This window comes from Brassica napus, chromosome A1, assembly GCF_020379485.1.
Source record: "Brassica napus cultivar Da-Ae chromosome A1, Da-Ae, whole genome shotgun sequence".
NCBI classification, from domain to species: domain Eukaryota; kingdom Viridiplantae; phylum Streptophyta; class Magnoliopsida; order Brassicales; family Brassicaceae; genus Brassica; species Brassica napus.
The window spans coordinates 5964645-5987772 of NC_063434.1; the positions used below are offsets into that span (position 1 = coordinate 5964645).

The 23128-nt window shown below is 36.0% G+C and overlaps 5 protein-coding genes across 7 annotated transcripts; 4 read left to right on the plus strand and 1 right to left on the minus strand.

The window, feature by feature from the left end:
- Positions 1–1073: 1073 nt before the first annotated feature.
- LOC106360759 (leucine-rich repeat receptor-like serine/threonine-protein kinase BAM3) lies at positions 1074–5758 on the plus strand. Its single transcript, XM_048739950.1, has 3 exons — positions 1074–1467; positions 2568–4997; positions 5355–5758. Exons 1-3 carry the CDS (start codon positions 1326–1328, stop codon positions 5681–5683), a joined length of 2901 nt encoding a protein of 966 aa, XP_048595907.1. The 5' UTR covers positions 1074–1325; the 3' UTR covers positions 5684–5758.
- Positions 5759–7358: 1600 nt separating this feature from the next.
- LOC106359626 (transcription initiation factor TFIID subunit 11-like) lies at positions 7359–8739 on the plus strand. The gene is made up of 5 exons (XM_013799290.3): positions 7359–7507; positions 7606–7911; positions 7983–8070; positions 8149–8248; positions 8322–8739. Exons 2-5 carry the CDS (start codon positions 7616–7618, stop codon positions 8447–8449), a joined length of 612 nt encoding a protein of 203 aa, XP_013654744.1. The 5' UTR covers positions 7359–7507; positions 7606–7615; the 3' UTR covers positions 8450–8739.
- Positions 8740–9562: 823 nt separating this feature from the next.
- On the plus strand, positions 9563–13255 carry LOC106360761 (serine/threonine-protein kinase pakA). 2 transcript variants are annotated; one of them, XM_013800418.3, is made up of 5 exons: positions 9563–9912; positions 10386–10877; positions 11673–12090; positions 12175–12252; positions 12892–13255. In XM_013800418.3, the coding sequence occupies exons 1-5, from the start codon at positions 9905–9907 to the stop codon at positions 12949–12951; spliced, it is 1056 nt and encodes a 351-aa protein (XP_013655872.2). In that variant the 5' UTR covers positions 9563–9904; the 3' UTR covers positions 12952–13255. The 2 variants fall into 2 exon arrangements, with proteins under 2 accessions (XP_013655872.2, XP_013655873.2); XM_013800419.3 differs by having other exon boundaries at positions 12895–13255.
- A 116-nt stretch (positions 13256–13371) lies between these two features.
- On the plus strand, positions 13372–15846 carry LOC106360760 (membrane-bound transcription factor site-2 protease homolog). 2 transcript variants are annotated; one of them, XM_013800416.3, is made up of 7 exons: positions 13372–13959; positions 14025–14116; positions 14186–14333; positions 14406–14486; positions 14555–14983; positions 15059–15358; positions 15435–15846. In XM_013800416.3, the coding sequence occupies exons 1-7, from the start codon at positions 13612–13614 to the stop codon at positions 15603–15605; spliced, it is 1569 nt and encodes a 522-aa protein (XP_013655870.2). In that variant the 5' UTR covers positions 13372–13611; the 3' UTR covers positions 15606–15846. The 2 variants fall into 2 exon arrangements, with proteins under 2 accessions (XP_013655870.2, XP_022567876.2); XM_022712155.2 differs by lacking the exon at positions 15435–15846 and having other exon boundaries at positions 15078–15209.
- A 3149-nt stretch (positions 15847–18995) lies between these two features.
- LOC106359627 lies at positions 18996–22209 on the minus strand. The gene is made up of 9 exons (XM_013799291.3): positions 21727–22209; positions 21155–21428; positions 20852–20966; positions 20653–20777; positions 20303–20384; positions 20086–20197; positions 19844–20007; positions 19627–19747; positions 18996–19562 (listed from the first exon to the last, which is right to left on the minus strand). The coding sequence occupies exons 1-9, from the start codon at positions 21913–21915 to the stop codon at positions 19221–19223; spliced, it is 1524 nt and encodes a 507-aa protein (XP_013654745.2). The 5' UTR covers positions 21916–22209; the 3' UTR covers positions 18996–19220.
- Between the last annotated feature and the right edge of the window lie 919 nt (positions 22210–23128).

A 23128-nucleotide genomic window follows, 5' to 3' on the forward strand; every position in this document is an offset into this window, starting at 1 on the left:
TCGCCAGATTCTCGAGTAAACTCAACCACATCAGGAGCAGGCTTTGTCAAGTCAAGCTCCACTTTGACATGAGAGAGGGTAAGACTAACCAGGTTTTTAGTAAAGTCATCTGTTTCTTTTGGCTCTCCCACTAATCCAGCAACTAAGCATATTTTCATTTTTAGTTAATGAACATAGAATGACATAAAGGTAGGGTGTTTATTTCATAATATAGGGTAAGCATATGATTTATAATTAGTTGGTGAATTCCACCCTAACGAAAACAAAAATTGATTCATACGTTCCACCAAAATGATAAGACAAATAAGAAAAACACTATTCAAAATGACAATGCATGTGATATTGCGTGTGTTTTCTTTGTGATATTGTGTGTTTCTTATTTTTTTCCTATATTATATTTTAAGGGTTTTTTTTATAAAAGCATTTTAATATTTTTTATATTGATTACAAGATACATAATATGTCATATAATATTTTCGCCTTTACTGGCCTATTTGGACATGTTAATTTAAACAATTGTTCTCAATTAAAAAAAAAAAAAAAACTTTTAACTTGTCATAGATTTTTTTTTTAAACTAATTTGTCATAGATAGAGTTTGATTTCAGACTAAGGTGAGATTAATGTTGGAAATAATTGTTCTTAATCTGGTTTTACAGCTCAGAATTTCATGATCTTATCAAATCAAAATTTAAAAAAATTATTTTCTTAAAACCCAGTAGACTAGGTGACTCTGTCCTTTATATGAAACCTAATTCAAATAATCCTATAATTGGGAGATTAAAAAAGAGAGAAAAATCAAACCAAAAGATAAAGAGAAGGTAAAAAAGAAGGCAAGAGGCACTAATCTTTAGTTTTATAATTTTTTCTCCATTAAAGAAAAAGCGATGATGTCTGCTCTCATCTTTTAAGAAAGTGTGTATATTGCGTTTGCTTTTCTCAAAAGCAATAGACTCATCAACCAAAAAAATAAAAATAAAGCTCAATCCAAAAGACGAAGAATGCTTTGAATACTGCAACTTCTTTTTTCACCTTTCTTTAAAAAAATTCAATTACAATTACAATTACAATTTTCACGTTTTGTATTTTATAAAAAAGAAAGAAACTGAAGGCTTGAAATAATGATGATCCTCTTCACTTATTAAGCCACTCACTATAAGCAGTAAAACTACAGAAAGGTGAAAGCATGATGATCTCTAATGATGACGATCTCCTTGGATCAATATCTCTAAGGTTTTGCAGTTTCTTCGAAGACCCTTCTTCCCTTTCACTTCTCTGAACTTCAGATTCGTGTCGGAGACATTTTTGTTTTTATTCTGATGTTACAATGGCAGACAAGATATTCACTTTCTTCCTACTCTTGTCTTCAGTATCTCCACTCCTCTGTTCTTCTTCGACTTCATCTCTTAATCTCTCACTAATAAGACAAGCCAACGTCCTTGTCTCTCTAAAGCAAAGCTTTGCTTCCTATGATCCTTCTCTTTTTTTGCTAAATTGTAAATATCATTATGAAAATGAAAGTTCGGTTACAAATTTAATTGAAACCACAATCTGCTAAAAGCCAATTTGATCCTAGTGACCGCAAAAAAATAAAAAAACCACTAGGATACATAGATATTAATTCCAAGTTTCTAACACAGAAAACTTGTAATTAATAGGGAAAAGATCAAGCAAAACAACAATATAACCACCCTAATCATAACTCTTCTTACTCTACTTGATATAAACCAGATGAAGCAAGAGAATGGCCAGGGAGAGTTCGGTCAAGAACTCACCGAAGTGGCTCCGAGCAGGCATCAACAGAAGCGCCTGGCATACGCCTCCGGAGCTCCGCTGGAGGAGGACCTCGACCAACAAAACCGAGCCATCTCGACGGAGAGACAAAGGTTCACCCATAGCAATGATGCTTACACGGAAGCTCGAGTTACGGTCAAGCATGAGCGGTACAACAGGCTCCAACACCGCCCACACGACACAAAAGATACATCAAAGACTTCGAAGGAACACTAAGACAACTTGTCGGAGCTATGAACACAAGGGCATGAAGCACAGAAGGAGGCATAACACTCCTAGAAACAGGCCACCTAAAAGACAATAGAGAGCTCCGCCTAAAAGCAAGTGAGTCACCACATCGGATTGTCCTCAAACCCTAGCAGACAACATCGGTAGCAAGAAGGAGGGTACAAACACATCATCAAAGGAAGCCATGGTTGTTGTCGCTTGAGCTAAGTGAGAGGTCCCCAACGAGCTCCTCAGTCTCGTCACTTCGTCTCAGACCATGGGAACAAGACGGGGAAGCTCTAAAGTTGCGGCCGAAGAAGGAGACAGGGGAAAAACAGAGGAGGTTGCAGAACGGAGGAGAAGAGGCAGTGACACGCTTCATTCCGGTGAGCCTCCGCGGCAGAACTGACCCAGAATCACCACTAGTCAAACCCTAGATCTACCAGGACTACGGCGCCTCCTGCAAGCATACAGACAGTCACGACCTCGCCCTCTCTCCAGAGACATTGGATACACACCCAATCATCAAATTGGTCACCGGATCTGGCCACAATCATCAAAGGAAGCCATGATCCTTCTCTTGATTCATGGAACCTTCCAAACTTCAAATCTCTCTGTTCGTGGACAGGCGTTTCTTGCGACAACTTGAACCAGTCCATTACTCGTCTCGACATCTCTAACCTCAACATCTACGGCACGCTCTCGCCAGAGATCCATAAGCTCTCGAGCCTAGAGGTCTTAAACATCTCAAACAACGCCTTTGAAGGAGAGCTTAAGCCACTTGAGTTCGGTCAAATGTCTCAGCTCGTGACTCTCGACGCTTACAACAACAACTTCAAGGGATCACTTCCTCTGTCTCTAACCAAACTCACTAAGCTCGGTTACTTAAACCTTGGAGGAAACTACTTTAACGGTGAGATCCCTAGAAGCTACGGAGATTTCTTGCGTCTCAAGCATCTAGACTTATCAGGAAATGACCTAAGTGGAAGAATCCCTGACGAGTTAGGAAACATCACAACTCTTGAAAAGCTGTACTTAGGTTACGACAACGACTTCCACGGGATACCTAAAGGCTTAGGGAGCTTGATCAATCTTGTTCTGTTGGATTTAGCTAACTGCAGCTTGAGAGGATCAGTTCCTTCAGAACTAGGGCACCTCAAGAACTTGGAGGTTCTGTTTCTTCAGATCAATGAGCTTACAGGTTCTATTCCTAGAGAGCTAGGGAACATGACAAACCTCAAGACTCTTGATCTCTCCTACAACTCTCTAGAAGGAGAGATTCCTCTAGAGCTCTCTGGACTTCAAAAGCTTCAGGTGTTCAACCTCTTCTTCAACAGATTACACGGCGAGATTCATGAGTTTGTATCTCACTTTCCTGATTTGGAAATTCTCAAGCTTTGGCACAATAACTTCACTGGAAAGATTCCTAAGAAGCTTGGATCAAACGGTAAGCTTGTGGAGATCGACTTGTCTACCAATAAGCTCACAGGTTTGATCCCTGAAACACTCTGTCTCGGAAGAAAGCTAAGGATTCTCATTCTCTTCAACAACTTCTTGTTCGGTTCTCTCCCTCAAGATCTTGGCCAGTGCAAGCCTCTCTGGAAGTTTCGCCTAGGTCAGAACTTTCTGACAGGGAAACTGCCAAAGGGTTTGGTTTATTTGCCATATTTATGGCTTCTTGAGCTTCAAAACAACTTCTTGACCGGAGAAATCGAAGAACAAGAAGCCGGTAAAGCGGGATCGTCTAACCTCAGTCAGATCAATCTGTCTAACAATAGGTTATCCGGACCAATCCCTGGTTCAATCAACAACCTCAGAAGCCTTCAGATTCTTCTTCTTGGCTCCAACCGGTTCACAGGACAAATCCCCGGTGAAATCGGAAGGTTAAAGGGTCTTCTCAAGATTGACATGAGCATGAATAGCTTGTCAGGAAAGGTACCTCCAGAGTTTGGTGAGTGTCAGTCATTGACCTACTTAGATTTGAGCCATAACCAGCTCTCAGGTCAGATTCCGGTTCAGATTTCGCAGATTCGGATGCTAAACTATCTGAATGTTTCTTGGAACTTCTTAAACCAGAGCCTCCCTGTTGAGCTTGGATACATGAAGAGCTTAACATCAGCAGATTTCTCACACAACAACTTCTCTGGCTCAGTACCAGCTTCAGGGCAATTCGTTTACTTCAACAGCACGTCATTCATCGAAAACCCTTTTCTCTGCGGATACTCTTCCAACCCTTGCAACGGTTCTCAAAACCAATCTCAATCTCAGCTTCTTAACCAGAAAAATGGTAATTCCCATGGCGAAAACTCCGCGAAATTCAAGATGTTATTAGGGTTAGGGTTACTAGGTTTCTTCCTGATGTTCATCGTTTTAGCTCTGGTCAATAACTGGAGAATGAGAAGGAATAGTCCGAATCTATGGAAGCTCATCGGATTCCAAAAGCTTGGTTTCGGAAGTGAGCACGTTTTGGAATGCGTTAAAGAGAACAATGTGATAGGTAAAGGCGGTGCAGGGATCGTCTACAAAGGCTTAATGCCAAACGGTGAAGAAGTTGCGGTCAAGAAGCTCTTAGCCATAAGCAAAGGATCATCGCACGACAACGGTTTATCCGCTGAGATTCAGACATTAGGTAGGATCAGACACAGAAACATTGTGAGATTGATCGCTTTTTGTTCAAACAAAGACGTGAATCTCCTTGTTTACGAGTACATGCCTAACGGTAGTCTCGGAGAAGCCTTGCACGGGAAAGCTGGAGTGTTTTTGAAATGGGAAACGCGGTTACAAATAGCGTTGGAAGCGGCTAAAGGATTGTGTTATCTACACCACGATTGCTCGCCGCTTATAATTCACCGCGATGTGAAATCAAACAACATCTTGTTAGGACCTGAGTTTGAAGCTCATGTTGCTGATTTTGGGCTTGCTAAGTTTATGATGCAAGACAATGGAGCTTCACAGTGCATGTCATCGGTCGCAGGCTCGTACGGCTACATCGCTCCAGGTACATGATTGAATCCAAATACTTGTTTCTTGCACAACACGTAACATTCAAACCCAATACTTGTTTAACATGTAACATTCAAAACTAGGGCCGGACATGCATTTATAAATTATAACAAATGATTTGTAAGCTATATATTTAACAATATTTTATTAATTAGCTATGTGAAAACTATAGTTTTTGTATATAAGTACACTTAAGTAATTTTTTTTTTCGAGTTTTAGGTCATGTTTTCCTTAGTACTATATGGTTTCGATATAATTAGTCTGACCAAGCTAAACTATCAGTGTTTGGTTTAGTTAAACTTGTGTGTAGATGGTCGATCTAAACCTATTTTACCCGATTTTTATCATGTAGAATACGGATATACGCTGAGAATAGACGAGAAGAGCGATGTGTACAGCTTCGGGGTGGTCCTACTGGAGCTAATAACGGGTCGAAGACCACTAGATAAATTTGGAGAAGAAGGGATAGACATTGTGCAATGGTCAATGATTCAGACAAATTGTAATAGACAAGGTGTGGTAAAGATCATTGACCAGAGATTGAGCAATGTGCCATTGGGAGAAGCCATGGAACTGTTCTTTGTGGCCATGTTATGTGTTCAAGAACATAGTGTGGAGAGACCGACTATGAGAGAGGTTGTCCAGATGATTTCTCAAGCTAAACAGCCAAATACTATCTAAATCCAGTGATTTTATGTATATGAGTTAAATATTTTTGTAATGTTCTATGTGTTTTATAGAGGTGTTTTATAGAAATGTAACTGGTTTGGTGATATGAGGGGGTTAGGAACTTAAAGCACTCCAATGGGGGTTCTAGCCAAAAGGGCAAAAAATTCTTAAAATACATATATATGTATGTATATATTTATATTTATATTAATGTTGAATTTTAGATTTCTAAAAACTACGAGAAACTCAATTGAAAGTATTTAAAGTTAGATAATTGTGTTTTAATAATATTCGTGACATATGAGAAATTATATTTTTATATCAAAAAGTATTTATCAAGATAATTGTGTCTTAATAATATTAAATTTTATTAATATTTTGACGAAAATAGATGTTATTATTGATAAGTAATTTCTTATAACATTAAATCAGGTACTATATCCTATGTTTGGAAGAAGAAGATTCTCTTAAAAAAATATATATGTTTACCAGCTATATGTTATGTATTTAGTTGCTTCTGAACTTTTTGAAAGTTTCTATCCATGTTTTAATAAAACAAGATGACAAAAAATGACAAAAAATGAAGTAATACTAAATCCAATTTGTTTACCAAACACGTTTCCAACAATTTACAAAAGAGGTTCCAACTAATTCATATGATAATCAAAAATAAGTCAATCAATCATGAGTTTTTAGCAGACTCAAATGACTTTAAAATAGGTTATTTCACCAAAATAATCTATAAAAAAATGATCAAAAATATTTCATTAAAGAGTCAAAAAATCGTTATACTCTCACTCTATAAAAGAATAAATACAAATAATTATTTAAATTAAGGATTTTTATATTTTAAAATTATATGTTGTTGAATTCGATTTATTTTTTTCAAATTTTTCAAAGTTTTATTTTGAAATTCAAAATTTTGTTTCAAAACTAGTTTTATAATTTTTATTATAAATTTTAAGTATTTAGTTATTATTATTTTTTAAATCTTAAACTCCATTTTCAAAATTTCACCATCAAATTTAAATCATAAGTCTAGATTAATTAATCATAGAGATATAAAATGTATATTTATCTCTTGAAACATTTTGGTCATTTCAATTTTTGAAAACTATATTTGTGATAAAAAAAATTTAGGTCATCCAAAAAAATTTCTCTATAACAAAATAGGTCATGTAAATATATATGTCCGAGAAATTATGTAAATAATCTAGATAATTTCTTTTGTAATACCAAAATTATTATTCATATACTTATATATATATTATATATATTATACTTATAATTAATTTTGATATAATAATATTACATTATATCTCTGATTAAAATAAAATGCATATTAAACTGTTTGATTACTGGTCTTTTTATTTCTTTCAAATATTCAATCTACTACTCATTCACCTTTAACATATTTCTTACTCTTTAAAACTGTCATATCCACTCAAGAATTAAGTTGTAAAATTGAACTAAAATCGAGTTTTCAACATTTTAGCCTTTTCCATCATTTAAAACGTTTATATTTGAAAATAATTCGAAATCCAGGTATTAGGTAGACTCATGTTAACATGTCACACAAAATTTTGTCAGTCGTTTTGAACCAAGCCCAGTCCAATTGAAATGATGCGGTAGAAGTATCAATTATCACGGGTCTAAGAACTTCTTGGTTTGGTTAAACCATATCCGGTTTCGATTCCTGGTTTGGATTCATCATATAGATTAGATTAAACCGACTAGAGCACCACTAAAGCGTCTTCTTCCTCAGAGCTTCCCAGAGTCGATTGATTTGCGCCTTCTGAAAATCGGATCTGAATATCTCTTAAGAGCTTCTCAAAGGTTCGCTAATGATCTCATCGCGTTTCTCTCATCTTGCAAACGTTAATTGATTTCTTCGCTTCTGAGTTTGAGATTCTATTGATTTGATTCTCGATTAGGTTTAATTAAATGAAGCATTCTAAAGATCCGTTTGAAGCAGCGATAGAGGAGGAGCAAGAGGAATCGCCGCCGGAATCACCCGCAGGCGGAGGCGATGACGAGGGACGGCTTGAAATCGAGCAGACTCCGGAAGAGAGTGAGAGAGACGTAGGTGTTCGCCGTCAACCAAAGAAGTTTAAATCCTCCGTTGCTGTTGCTGAAGGGAAGAACAAAGATGAAGATGAAGAAGAAGAGGAAGAGAATATGGAAGCTGAACTAACCAAGTATCCAACTACAGCTGATCCGGCTAAGATGGCCAAGATGCAGTGAGTGTTTCTTGATTAGCTTATTAAAAAAATTGAGCATGATTGATAGATTGATTGTGGGAATACTTCAGGGTCATTTTGTCGCAGTTCACTGAGGATCAGATGAGCAGATATGAATCTTTTAGGAGATCTGCGTTTCAAAAAGGAAACATGAGGAAGGTAACGTGTTGAACTAAACCATGTTTTTTGTTTCGTTAAGACATGAGCCATATAGCTTTACGGTTTCTTTGGATGCAGTTATTACAGGGAGTGACAGGGAGTCAGAAGATCAGTATGCCGGTTATAATCGTTAACTGTGGTATCGCTAAGATGTTTGTCGGTGAACTCGTGGAAACAGGTAACATTTTCGAAATTTGAACATAGAATATATGTGAAAGCTTAGTTGCTTGATGGAACAAATTGGTTTGCAGCTAGAGTTGTAATGGGGGAAAGGAACGACTCAGGACCTATCAGACCTTGCCATATCAGAGAGTCCTATAGGAGACTAAAGCTCGAAGGCAAAGTACCTAAACGATCAGTTCCACGTCTTTTCCGCTAGTCAGAACAAGACCCAAAAGAGAATTTACTTTCTCAGCCCCATTAGATTCAGAGTCTAGGGGTTTAAGCTGGAGTGATTTGCCTATCAGTCCCATTAGAAAAGTCGATTATATTGTTCTTCGATGCTGCTAAACTTTGTGATAACTTTTGCTTTGAATACCTATATGATCAATCTATCTTTGTATACAGATCTTTTTGCCCTTTATGTGCTGATCTGGTGTACTAGATGCATTTGGTTTCCGGTTTTCGTTTGTAATTGGTCAGTTTTAATAATACCGGTTTATTTGGTTAGTTTGGCTAACCAACAAATTTTGATTCGACTTTTGTATAACCAAACGACCTGTCGAGAAGAATTTCAGTTTGCATGTGTTTCTTCTACGGCAGTCTAAAGCGTGGGGGTCAATTGTCAAATTGGTAGTACTCGTACGCCTTTTTATCCGAGATCCAATTCGAATATTCGGAGGGGCTGATTCTGAATCCAAATAGTAAAATATTGGATCCGTCAAATCTGGATTTGGATCCAGATATTTTGATTTTCTAGTCCGAATATTTGGATCAATAAGTTTTATTAATAACTATTTCAAAAATAGTAATATCTATATATAAAAACTAATTTTATTTAATATTTTTTTATGTTTATAATAGTATATATAAATTTTATGTAAATTTTGTAATATTAAACATAGAAATAATTAAAAATATTATATATTTTTTTATTTTTAAATTAGCGTTAATATTTTATATATATTAATATTATTATTTTTTATTTATTTTAAGGATTCAGATCCGAATCCGTATATCTACTGAATATTATAATTTTTAGAAGAATATCCGATACGTGGATATCCAAAAACTCTGGTTCCGGATAAATATATATCCGTCGTAGGTCTAGGTAGTAGGGAGTGGAGACGCTTTGATCACACGTTGCCTGGCTGGGAAAGAGAAACTATGTAGTGGGCCTTAAAATGGGCCGGATTTTGTAACGTAAGGCCGCATAATAGACTATTATTGCAAAGATGATAACCAATGGGGTGCGAATTGGAAGTCCACAGAAACTTGAAGGACTGGATATGAAAACTTAGAAGAATAAAAGAAGTATTAGACACAATAACGCACCCACTATCTTTCTCTCCTTCCCTTCCGCCTTCTTCTTCCTCTCCTCCTCACTGTTAACGCAGAGCTTCCGTTTCTTATTTTCTTCTTCTATTTCTCTCTCTCTCTATCCATACAAAAAAATTCTTAACTTCTCATTCTCTTTCTTATATATTCCTTTTGATTCTCTGCTGATCGGCACGAGAAAGCAGAACCGCGAGGTGTCTGTGTTTCGCTTGATCGGATAAAAATCACGTGTGGAGAAAATTGAACGAATCGTAGATTTCTGAAAATAATCACAGATCGAAAAACCAAAAAAATATACCATTACAAAACTCGAATCGGGTTTCCACTTGGGGGTATAATGATGAGGTTTCTCTCTTCTCTTCTTCTTCTATAAAATTTTTTTTTTGCCTCTCGGAGTTTTTGTTTTCATCTTCGCTTTTGTTCTTCTTCCGGACACGCTGACCATCCGACCGTTTTGAGTTTTTATTCTGGTTTTGTTTTGGTTTTAAATTTAACTAATGGTTTCTATGGATCTGAGGTTTGATTTGAAAAACTTCAGATTCAAGTTTTTATGAAAACCTTTTTAATCTATGCAGCAGTTTTCAATTTGAAATCCAGCAGCCAAGTTATTAAAATTTTCTGGGGATCTTTACAATAAAAAAAATTTCAAGAGCTTCTTCTCCCTCAAAGAGTCTGATTTAGATTAGCCACCAATAAAGAAAGTCAAAAACATTTTGAGAAATTTCACTTAAAAACTCGCATAGAACACAAACGCATCTTCCTTTACGTTTAGCGATTATTTTGTAACGCCTGATCTGATTTTGCCTGTTTTTGAATAGGTATCAGAGAGTAAGCCCAGATGTTCTCCCCCTCACAAACGGAGCAAAGAAGCCTTACTTGAGACCTTCACCTTCAAGATCATCACCCCACGAAGACACCACCACCACCATTACACCAAACTCCATCTCCGGGAAAGGATTCAACGGCGGATCATGCACATCACTAGACGGAGTCCGAATCAGATCCTCCCAACAAACAGATCCCACCCCTACCAAGCGCGGCGGAGATGTTTTATTACAGTGGGGACAGCGGAAGCGATCGAGAGTCTCCAGAGCCGAGATCCGATCCTCCACCACCACCGCCACCGCGGCTGCCGATGACTCTTCGTCTTCTTCTGGACACGGTAAGATTCAATCGAACAAGCTTTTAAGAAGATCTGTAAATCCGTCTATGCCACCACCACCACCACCTCCTCATCATCCGGTTTCCTCTAACCGGAACTCAAACCATAGAAACGGTTTCGTCGGCAGCAAGGAAATCTTTCTTTCCAGGTTTAGCCCCAAATCTTCTTTCTCTCTACGAAAATTTCCTAATTTGTATATTTATTATTTACCTTATTTGTAAGAATAAGCTTTTATTTGTCTTTTTTTTACGGATTTGTCTTTAGATTTTGTGTTACTGTAAAAGTTCATTTTTCTCTGATCGTGACTTGTTTCATTATTATGTATGATAAATACTGTTTTTCATTTTCGGGTTTTGATTTTAATTAATTTTGTTTTGTTACTTATTTTTTGAGATCCAGACTAGGTCTTGTTTGGTTGGGTTCCATCTTCTGTTCAAGCAAAGCATTTATCAAAGTTGGTGATCCAAAACTCTTTTTAAGAAGTTACACTAATACCCTTTGGTTCACACAGAGAAGCAGAGTTTTAATTGTCTTTTGGCTTTTCTTCAAGGCTCTTCTGTTTTTTAGGTTTTGGGTGAAATATTAAAAAGAAGTTTCAATCTTTGATTTTTTTTTTTTCTAAAGAAAACTTTAGATCTCGTATTTTTCTTACCTTTCTTTGACCAAATCTTGAAGTGTGGTTTCCTTGTTGAAACCACAATATTAATAGATTTTGAGATTTCTTGTTATTTTCTGTTTTGGTCCCTATAAGATAACTTTTTTTTTGCTTTTATTTGGTGTGCGTTTTGATTCTGATTCTTAAATATGTAATGGGTACTACATATTTAACACACCCAAAAAAAAAAAGCTTTCTTCGTTTCATAAAACTCTTTCAAAGTGTGCAATTTTAAATAAATAAATAAACCTGTGGATTGAAGCTCACCATCGTCATCATCATGACCAGGAATCAAGAAGATCGATCAGCCAGCGGATCACCATCAAGGACCATCAATAACGGGCGTACGGTGTCCAGATCGGGCGGCTCTAAGCGATCTCCACCGTCTCCTGACCAAATCGAGAAGAGATCAAGCCTCAGAGATCATCATCATCAGAACCAGAGACAAAACGGGTTCGATCATAACCATAATCAACATCATCAAAGAGTGAACAGATCAGAATCAACGGCTCAGGCGCATCCAGAGCTGGAGACAAACAACAATGGAGAGAGAGAGAAAGCAACGCAAGTGGAAGTGACAGAGTGGCCAAGGATCTACATTGCCTTGTCTAGGAAAGAGAAGGAGGAAGATTTCTTGGTTATGAAAGGCACAAAGCTTCCTCATCGACCCAGGAAACGAGCTAAGAACATTGATAAATCCCTCCAGGTAAAATATTAAATTAATCAAATCATTTTTAACTCACAGTAAAAAATCATAAAAATGAATGTTAATCTTTGTGTTTGCGGACAGTTTTGTTTTCCAGGGCTGTGGTTATCTGATTTGCCCAAGAACCGTTATGACGTTAGGGAGAAGAAAAATGTGAAGAAGGTAAACAATTAACTTTGCTAACCCTTTTTAGCTCTTAGTTTTGTGATAATAAAACCAAAGAGATTTTAAAACAGAAGATGGTATAGATGGGCTTATGTGTATTATATTTATACATAATAATAGTTTGTGTGTGGCAGAGAAGGTGAATAATAGACAAACTTGAGTGGACCTTGTTTATTATTAATGACATAATAGTATTGTATTTTTATTGGAATGAAGAAAATGGACAAGACATGGGACCCACTATCCCACCTAATGCAGGGAATAATGAACTGTTTTTCTCTCTTTCTTTAAGGAAAAGAGACAAGAACACTAGTTCTTATTTTGCTTGCAAAGTAATGTTTTGAAAAACATAATAAAATAAAACTCAAGCTGGCTTTTCTATATTTTTAATATGTTTAAAAATTATTTCAACTTTTGTTTGTTTATATGGTTGATTGAGAGAACACCATGTCATTATTATTCAGTGCCTGTTGATTTAAAGTCTAGTTACTATTGGATCTTGATAAAATGAGAGATGTTTAGGTGAAGCTTATGCGACTTTTAGGTGTATGTCAACTTAGAAAATGTAATGATCAAGTGAGGTTTAGTTAGGTAATGAAAACTGTTCTAATTGAAATTACTGTAATTTATTTGCAGCAGCAGCAGAAGCGGAGAGGGTTGAAAGGTATGGAGGATTTGGACACCGACTCCGAGTAATTTTCTGGTTCTTTCGTTCTTTTTTTTCTTTCCTTTGTGGTTTTCGATTTTCTCTTTTTGAGAGGGAGGACACACGTGTGGCTTGCTTGCGATGCTCGTGCGAAATGGGCCAACAAGAACCAGTGGAGCAAGAGCTATCGAGAAGCTACCCTTGTTTCATTTCCTAATTTTCTTAAATCTTTATCCTTAATTTTTATTTTTTTTCATCTTTTTATAAATTCCTTTTTTTTTGTTTCGGTTCGTGTACAAAAAAAAAGAGAGGTGGAAATGCATCGTCATAAATCATATAAATCACCTTTCCTTCCTCATTATTCACAAAAAATCAAACTTTTGACTTTTATTTTAGTTAGATAGATCAATTGGATAAACTCCTAAATCCAGAAATAATCAATCTTCCGAACAATAATCAGCTAAAGGAAACATATCTGATTACGTAAAAGATTCTTAGTGATTAGTAGATTCGAACCTCATTAACTTCATGTCAGTGCCAAGGCATCTCGCTGTTGGGTTCTCAATAGTTTATTTGTTCGGTTTACCTAAATGCCGTCTTCCTTACGTCAATAGCCAGACCAACCCGGTCTACTCCTAACCGGAAAGGGTTTATCACCATCACCATCTCTAACTTAAACCGAAAAAAAAAATTCAATCTCCACTAAACCGATGGAAATCTCCGGACGGCGAATGAGAAGATTCCGGATGAGATTCGGAAGAAACCGCCTCGCCGGCGACGACCCCGACGACGGTTCCGTCCTCCCGACGCGAAACGGAGGCAACACGGAGAACGAAGCTTCCTGCTGCTACTGCGATCTCAAAATCACGGCGTTCAACGAACCAATCTCCCGCCTCGGAAGACGATTCTCCGGCGCGATGAAGATCTGGTTCTCAATCGGACTCGGATTCGGCGTCGCGTCTCTCCTCCTCGTCACACTCTTCCTTCTTCTTCAATTCCACCCTAAACCACTCTCCAACCGCCTCGCTTCCGCCGTCTTCGGATTCTCTCCTTCCACCGTGAGCTCGCTTATCCAAAACCCTAATTTCGAAAACTTCGCTAAAAAGTTACTTTCTTTTTGCAGCGTGTGTCACTCTCAGGCTTAGTCCACGTGTTCGTTTCCACTGTGGTAACTGTTTTAGTTCATGAGCTCGGTCATGCTCTTGCAGCTGCAAGGTATAAAGTTCTCACCTTTACTCTCAGTTTATGTATACGAGCTGAGGCTTCTTGTGAATTGAGTGGCAGTGAGGGGATACAGATGGAGTACATTGCTGTTTTCATCGCAGCTATTTTTCCGGGAGGTCTTGTGGCTTTTGATCATGATCTCTTGCAGTCACTTCCAAGCTTTAACGCGCTTCGTGTTTACTGTGCTGGTGTTTGGCATAACGCTGTGGTTAGTTCCTCTCTTAAATGTATTCTCTTGTTTGATTTGATCTTTGAGTATGAGTGAAGTTTCTTTCTGTAGTTCTGTGCACTCTGCGCGTTCGGTTTGTTTCTCTTGCCTGTGATGCTGTCTCCGTTCTACAAACACGGTGAAAGCCTTGTGGTAAGCTTTCTTATTAGGCTTATTGATCTGTTTTGTAGAAGCTTTAATGCTTCAGCTTCTTTATGTAGGTTGTGGATGTGCCTTCTAAGTCGCCGCTGTTTGGTTACTTGTCTCCTGGTGATACTATCGTGTCTTTAGATGGGATACGGGTTTATAAACCTAGCGAGTGGCTTGAACTGGCAGCGATTTTGGATAAGCAGAACACTGAGACGTCGAATGCTTCTTTTGGAGGCTCGAGGAGGTTTCATCACGGGAAGGGTTACTGTGTCCCTATCTCTATGGTTGAAGAAGGGTTTAAGGGGAAGATTGTTGAGAACCGATATGTTTGTCCCGGTGATCTCACTCCATTTTCAACTATGCCATGCTCTGATGTAGAAGCTCCGAAAGAGGTTTCTGTTTGTTTGGATGCAAAGGATATAGTTAAGCTTAACAAATGTGGTGATGGATGGGTGACAACATCAGAGACTCATGATAATAGTGGCTGTGTGTGTCCACAGGTGATTATTGCTATTTGCTTGAGATTATCCTCAAAATATTCACTTTCTCTGTATTTTGATGATTTGATGTTTCAGGGGGAGATATGTTTACAAGCAATGCAATCTCCAGGCATATCATGGACAGAGATCACTTACAAAAGAACCTCTTCACCTGATTGTTCTAGACTTGGTCTGGAATTTAATGCATCGAGTTGTGTCGGGACGTTTGTATTTGTCGGTGATCTGATCGCCATGTCACGTTCGGTTCAGCTAACTGCGTACCAACCTCGTTGGCTGTTTAACTACTTCGCTAAATCCTTTCCGGATGTCATAGAAAAAAGCTTGACCTGCACGTTTCACGTCTCTCTCGCACTAGTTCTTCTCAACAGCTTACCTGTAAGTTCCGATACTAGAAGTCTCGCGTAAATGAAAATCTTGTTTGCTTGATTTTAATAGTATTTTTTTTTGCTAGGTGTATTACCTTGATGGTGAATCCATTTTAGAGTCAAGTCTCCAATATTTCACATGGTTAAGCCCAAGGAAGAAGAAGAAAGCTCTTCAACTATGTCTTTTTGGAGGGAGCCTCCTCTCTCTTCTCGCCTTCTTCAGAATCTTCTTCGTCGGTTTACCTCCAAGTCGATAGTAAAATGCCCCGTGAATCATGAAACTCAGACATTTTTTTTCTCAAATGTTTACTCTTTGATTCGAGGCCAGGAGTAGCTGGAGTGCCTTGAACATATGAAGTTGATGCAACTACACTCAGACTCGCCGGTTTCATCATGTTGAGAATGTTCATGTTAGATCGCATTCGCTGTAGATATTGTTGTATAGAAGCTAAATCAGTTAGAAACATACCCTCTTATTTGATTATTTGGTGGTTCATAGCTCTAGTTGTTAATTCGGTTTACTGAAACCCTTGATGCATCTAATTCGTCCTACCGGACCAAAACTGAGATGAATACAAATCAATGATTTGCTGCAATCCCAACATTTTCTTGAAAATTTGGGTCAAATGTGTGAAACCTAGGTTATGATTGGAGACATGTGCGGGACGGTTTTCAATGGCGGATTTTGAAAACCGCACTATTGTCACCAATCAAGATTTTCTGTAAATGTTAGTAATTTATCACACAAAAAAGGGAAAAAACGCAGTGCAGTTTTCGATGCATTTTTACTGATCAAAAAATAAAATCCGTCTTAAAAAACGCACAGCTACCATTACCCAGCGGATTTTACAAAAAACGCACCAGAAAAGGTAATTCTCTTTTTAATTAATAAAAAGTACTATAAAATTTTGGTGGAGCAAGACGTGTTTTAGGCTTTTAGCCATTCTCATTCACAAAAAAAAAATTCTCATTTCAGAAAAAAAAAAAAAACGTGTTGATAAAAAATAAGAGAAGACTTGCTTTGCTCCACTTCCAAAAACAATTAAATTAGCTAGTTTCTAGTACATAGGTATTATAAATAAAGTAATAATATAGTTATTTAATACTTAATCTATATATTTAAAATAAACTAATACATCATCAATGCAGTGAAAGTATAACTATTTAGTTTTAAAATTAGACACACTTTCTTTAAATATATTTGATTATCATATAAAATTTTAAAACTATACTTTAATGTATATAAACAAATAAAGTTATAGTTTAGGTTATCTTAATTATATGATATTTTTTATATAGTAGGGGTATTGAATAATATCACATATACATTTTTATATCAACAACAATATAGCTGTAGCGATATAATCAATAAATTTCAATTACAGTTAATTGTTAATATTATTAATTAATTATTAAATATTATAAATTAACTACTAGAAACAGATTACTCGTTCTATGTATTAGCCATATTTATATATGAAAAATAATGAAACAATAATTATTATTTTGAAGTTATAATTACTAGATCCTCTCTCCGCACTACGCGCGGATAATATATTTTAATTTGTTACATTTATCATTTTAACTTAATTTAACTAATTTTAAAATTTGTTTTTTAATTATTTTTAGTTTGAAGTAAGTATTTCTATTATATGTAACACAATTAACTAATAAAATATTAAGAATCAAGTCTGAGATTTTAGAGTTTTGTAAAAAAATATAATTATGTATAGAATATAAATTCTCTTATTTTAAAAAATCAGAATCTCATCTGGAATAAATTCATGAAAATAAAAAGTACTCCAATAATGCTACCAAAACAAACGTATAATTTGTATTACTGAAATGTTTTTTATTTTTTCATATATATGTAATTGTCTATGATATTTTATAATTACAGAAAAATATATAAATAATATTGTACAGATATGATCTCGAGATCAGGAAGAAATTAAATCTTCTTTTTAATAAAAAATTTAAATTGGTATATTGAGTTTTTTTTTGTTTCAGAAAAATATTAAGTGTGTATAATAGCATGTGATTTCAAATATAATAAATTTTATACGAAATGGAATGATAATATATTGTTCATATCTTTCGATTACTTTATTTAAGGGACAAATATCATACGCACACAATAACAAATATTCTTGATATCTTTGAAATCTTCTTTTTGAAAACAGATTTTCCAGAATAAGTCATTTTAGGTAACAGAAATATACTTTGTAATTCGATTTTAATTTTAATTTTATGTTAACGTAAGTATAAAATATATTACAATTAATGATACTATAATCTATCATCATAATTCGATGCTCATACATGATTTTTTCCACTTGCTAAGGTTCAATAAATTTATAAAAAATACTTCTTTCATCCTATATAATTATGTTCACAAATACGTATTGACTATAGAAATTATTTTATTTAACCCTCAGATTCATTGCATGTTTTTAATTGTCTTTGTATTTAAGTGTAGCCTCCTTTTTACTTCATTTGTATTCTCGATTTAGGAGTTCGTCTTTGTATAATAATAATTCATGTTTCCACTTTTTTGGGCCATCTTTTTCATCTATGTTTTAATTATATTCAGATTCTATCTTCAATTCTTTTCATATTCATATTTTTATATTTTTTTGACAAATTCTTATATGAAGAATTTTGAGTTTAAAAGTTAATTTGGAACTTTATATGTTGAGTGAGCAGAGTAGCTAACTGAAACTAAATCATGGTTTTATTTGGATTGAATATTTCAATTCCTTGACCACTAAGAAACTGAAACCCCAAAAAAAGGAAAACATAATTGTTGGGTCCTTCTAAGGAGACAGAAGATTATGTATTTACCTGAAGCTTCGTTGGGCTGATTAGTAGGTGGGTTATTCATTCTGTTGAGAAGCGATCCCCACAACCAACTCATTCCTGAACGTAGAAAGCAACACGTGAACACGGGTATGGTTTATTGACGTAACGAAGATACAGATGAGTTTTTGGGAGAGAAAGACTTTGCTTAATAAATCTTATTTTCTACGCAAGAGAAGGAGGATTTTTTGGGTGAGTTTGTTTTTTAAGTATTTTTCTTTTCTTTTTGAAAGGAATAGTCAATGATTGGTATTGCTTGTTTAATGAAATATATGACCTTCTTTTTAAGAAGAAGATTTTACGTTGACATGAGATTCCTTACCAAATTTGTAATCATGCAATATTGGAAGATTTTGTGAGTCGTGTATTTTTAAAACTCTTTGTCTTTATATATGTGTCTTTCAAACTCTTTGATTCTTTAGCTTCTTTATATCGCCGGCGAACATCCTCCGGCAAATTATGGTTCAAAGGAAAAATAGTGAGCTGATTAGATGGTCGGCTTAGGGAGAAGGTGGTTGTGAGAGGGAATGGTTGCCATTGTTCAGAGCTTGATGAGTTGTTTCAGGCCATTGCGAAACTTTATTATATATAACTTATACAATATTTAAGTTACAGCAAACAATAAACAATAGTTAAGGTACGTTGAAACTGGAATACAATAATTAAAATAAAAAAGTGAGGCTCAGTCATTATTCAATCAAACACTTGTCTCTTATTTGAAAATTTTACAAACAAAACCAAAAAGACAGTTCAAACGATTAGAAGACAAAGCATAGCAAACAACCCGATTAGTCAAGCAGATTTAAAGTAATCAGTAAACATAAATATAAAGACAGAAGTGATTATAAAAAAAGTAGTTCAAAGATTAAAAGACAAAGTCTGAAAGGGAAAGAAACAAACAACGCACTGTCTTTAGATAAACCAAAATAGTACTTAAACTGAAGCAAACTTAAAAAAAACCAAGTCTGTACTTGAACTATAAAGCAAAGACTTAAACATCCATGAACCGAAGCTTAATCATCACGTCTTGGGCGTTTGGCTTTCTGTGGATCAGCACTGTCAAAAGTCCTCTTACTCTCCTCATCTGCAGAATCACCACGGGTTTTGGAAGGCTCACAAACTTCATTCTCAGTCTGCACTGTCTCCCTGGACGTGGCAGCAATGTTGCTTCCAACAGAGGCTTCTGTGGGTGGTGGTGTGTCTAGAGAGAGGATCTTGGTGACAGTTATGGCTCGGGTATCGCCAGAGAAGTTGTGCTGTGTAACTTTCACACAAAACTTATGTGTCTGTCCGATAGTGCTGATTAGAGCTTCCGGGACAGGCACCTCATGGTCAGCTCCTTCGCTCCCATTAGCCTATAATTTGAGAAGAACAGTGTGAGATGAAATTATATGAGAGCATTAATTGATGAATATTTACCTCAAAGTAGCTGCTAACTAACTCTGATGCGTGCCTTCCGGTCAACACACGACCAGCATCACCTAGTAGGACAAAAACGGCTTGGTCACTGTTGTCATAAACAGATATCTTTGCACGGTACCTGTTAAGAAAGATTCAGAAGGAAACGTCACCAATGTAATAAACAGAAGCAAATAACAGAGAAAGAATAATTAAATGTTCAGGCGAGAGACCATACTGAGGGACACCATCTGTGTTGATCTTCTCACATTTCGTATTTGTACAAACCAAAGATGTTGCGCCTTTGGTAGCCTTAGCATGGCATCCACTGCATCCAATATAGTACCAAGCTGAGCCATGAACAACATCATCGATAGTAGCAGTGCACTCAAAAAAGGCATCCTGCGACATTTTATAAGCATTTGATATAAAAATCTTAGTGTTTCAAACTGAATAAGAAGTATATAGCTTTATTTTTACCTTTGCAGATTCTTGCTTCATGTAAGTGAATATATCTGCTATAGTCAGTGTCTCACGCTTGGTGACGACGTCTGCACTAACTTGCTTAGCAATCTCCGGGTTTGAGCCGAGCCTAACACATAATAAAAACATTGATTCAGTCATTCACTTCAATATGTCTAACTGTGCGCTTCACATGAACCTGTATAGAATAGATACTAAAGATGGAGATACATACCAGTTGAAATAATCTATGGTTGGCTGGACATCATAGTCCATGAAAACCCGTGAGGGAGACATAGAGGTCAGTGCAAGGGTACCTGTTCAATAACGGAAGAAACATCAAAAATGATTGAGTGAGAAACTAAAGGCCATTGTCAAAAAAAAATGTTTTGGAATAGATAACAATAATCAACCAATGACAAAACAGAAAACAATTATGGAATAAGAAAATGTCAATGACAAATAAGAAAACGTTTATGGAATAAAAAATGTTTTTAGTATCACGTAAGCGAACGATGAAACTATCTTTTTCGAAACATGCCACAATTATCAATGAAATATGAGTCCAAAGAGATAATTGATTACCTCCGAGACGTTTGGTGTTAACAGCTGTGACCAAAAGCACTGTGGGAGTGTTGTCATATGAGTTAAACTTCTTGCAGAAGTCTGCTGCAGCCTGGTCCCAAAGGTAGAGCTTCATGACAGGTCCGCTGCAAACAATAAGCTCTTAGGGATTTAGCAACTACCGAGAAATGGTGACTTGAAAATAGAAGAACACACTTACTCATGCAACTGCACATGAACCATAATGTGCCGAGTGGTATCGATCTTCACTTCATCAGGTGTGGGATGCTCAATAAGAGTATGTCCATTGACCAGCTTCATGTGGCCCACAACATCTAAAACATTTTCATGAAGAGTGTAATTTAGATGGTTAATATAAAACTCCAGAAACCAAATACTTGAACTGATTAGTTAACCCAACAAAATTCTAGATTTCTTTACCAAAGCAGGAAGATAAACTAAAACTACAACAAAACATAAAGCAATGTAACTGAGATATGATTTTTAAAGTTAGGATGCTTACCGTAGAGGTCACCTTTGAGATCACAGTTAGCTTCAAAATCTTCATATGAATGAAACCTGAAACGGTCTTCATCGAAAGAGGTTGGAATCTCGTGAAGAACCGACAATTCAGAGTTCCATGTGAAAGACACGATTGCTATATGATCAGCCACCCGATACATAGGTTTGTTTTTCGACCCGTAGAAGTTGTTGAGCCTATAAACTGACCCTTGTTTCAAATCAGGCAAGTACTTCTTGATACGTCCTGGTGGGATGAATCCCTGTATGATAGTTCCCTGTTGTCGGAAAAAATAACAACTCATGAAATGAGAACAAAACCTCCGAATAAAAACAAATCTGAAACCAAACCCTACTTTAACTAATGAATCAATCATATACCAAAACGTCAAAAATATTAATCAAAACCCAAGATTCTTTTAACTAAACTCTATTTTAACTAATGAATCAATCGTATAACAAAACGTCATAAATCAAAACCCTAGATTCTACTTAAAAGTTTAAAGAAACGTCAAAAAAGTCTCGGAAAAACATAGTTTTGCGTTCTGAAAACATTTTTTAAGAGAATCGAGGTACCTGCTCGTCGATGAGGAGCATTTCCAGGCCGATAATTGTCTTCTTCACCGGATTTCGAGCCTCCCAGAAATGGATGAGCCGGAAGCGCAACTGAGTTTCATGAGGACCTAGAGAGACATCTTTGAAGAACATGAATTTTTCGTCAGTGTCGGATGAGACAGGAGATTTTCCATTTCGCTTCATCGCCATGGTTTGAGATCTGAGTGGTTCTAGGGTTTTAGATAGTACGAAGAAAAGAAGAATAGCATATAAAGGAGGAGGAAGAGAGGGAGGTGAAACGAAATCATTAAGGAGGTATTGAATGATTGGTACGAAAGTATTGATTGTGGATCGCTTAGTTATCAAACTCGTTGCTTTCGATCGGAGAAGACGAAGAGGGACGGGTGAGAAGAATCGCCATCTTCGACGGCTACGGAATAATTGTGTTATCTGCGTCGGATGGGGCAATTAAAAATTCAGTGGAAGCCCAAATGACAATCTGATAAAGCCCAAATACAAAGCATGAAGCCCACACGTTAAATTGCTCGCCTTTAAACGAAAAGAAATCAAAATCCCAAGGTCCGTGAGTTTAAACGAAACTAATCCGTGAGGCCGTCTGACGTGGCAAAAAACATGTTTCTGATTGGTCAGAATAAACTGTCCTACGTGTCATAGCTCTCTGCTCTCTATATCCCCCTTTTAGTCGTGTTAGATTGCTATATACCATATTTATGTGTAAAATAATAGGTTTAAATGTTTAATTCATATGAATTTTAATACTCCATTTAAATTTCAAAAAAATAATTACACCAATAACAATACTAAAGAGAAAATTTCAACTTCAAATTATATTGATTGTACTGATATATAACACTTTTACACAGTGTTTTGAAACCCGACCCGGACCCGCGGTTGAACCGGTAAACCCAGTGACCCAGAAAAAATTTGGTTTGGGTTTTATGAAAAACCCAATATTTAAAAACCCGCAAAAACTCGCAAAAACCCAGTAAAACCCGGAACCCGATACCGGTTGAACCACCGGTCGAACCAATAAATAATTTTTACTTCATTTTTAAAAAAAAGTTTTTAATTAAGTTTTTAGATTATGTTTTATATTCTAAGTTTCCAATTAAGAATTTAGGTGCTGACAAAAAAAGTTAGGTTTTCCTTTTTCAGTTTTATATTTTTAGATTTTGTTGAAGATTTTAGTTTTTCTATGCCACCCGAAGAAAATGAAGTGAACGATGGTAGAGTAAACCAAAATTAGTTGATGTGATTTGGTGTTAGTTTATTTTCGTTATTGATATTTTATTACAATGATGTTTTACTTTTGGTTAATTTTGTATTTGAAGTTTAATTTATTATTCAATTAGACATTTAAATATTTATAAATTTTATGTCTTGTTTTTTTTAAATGTCATAA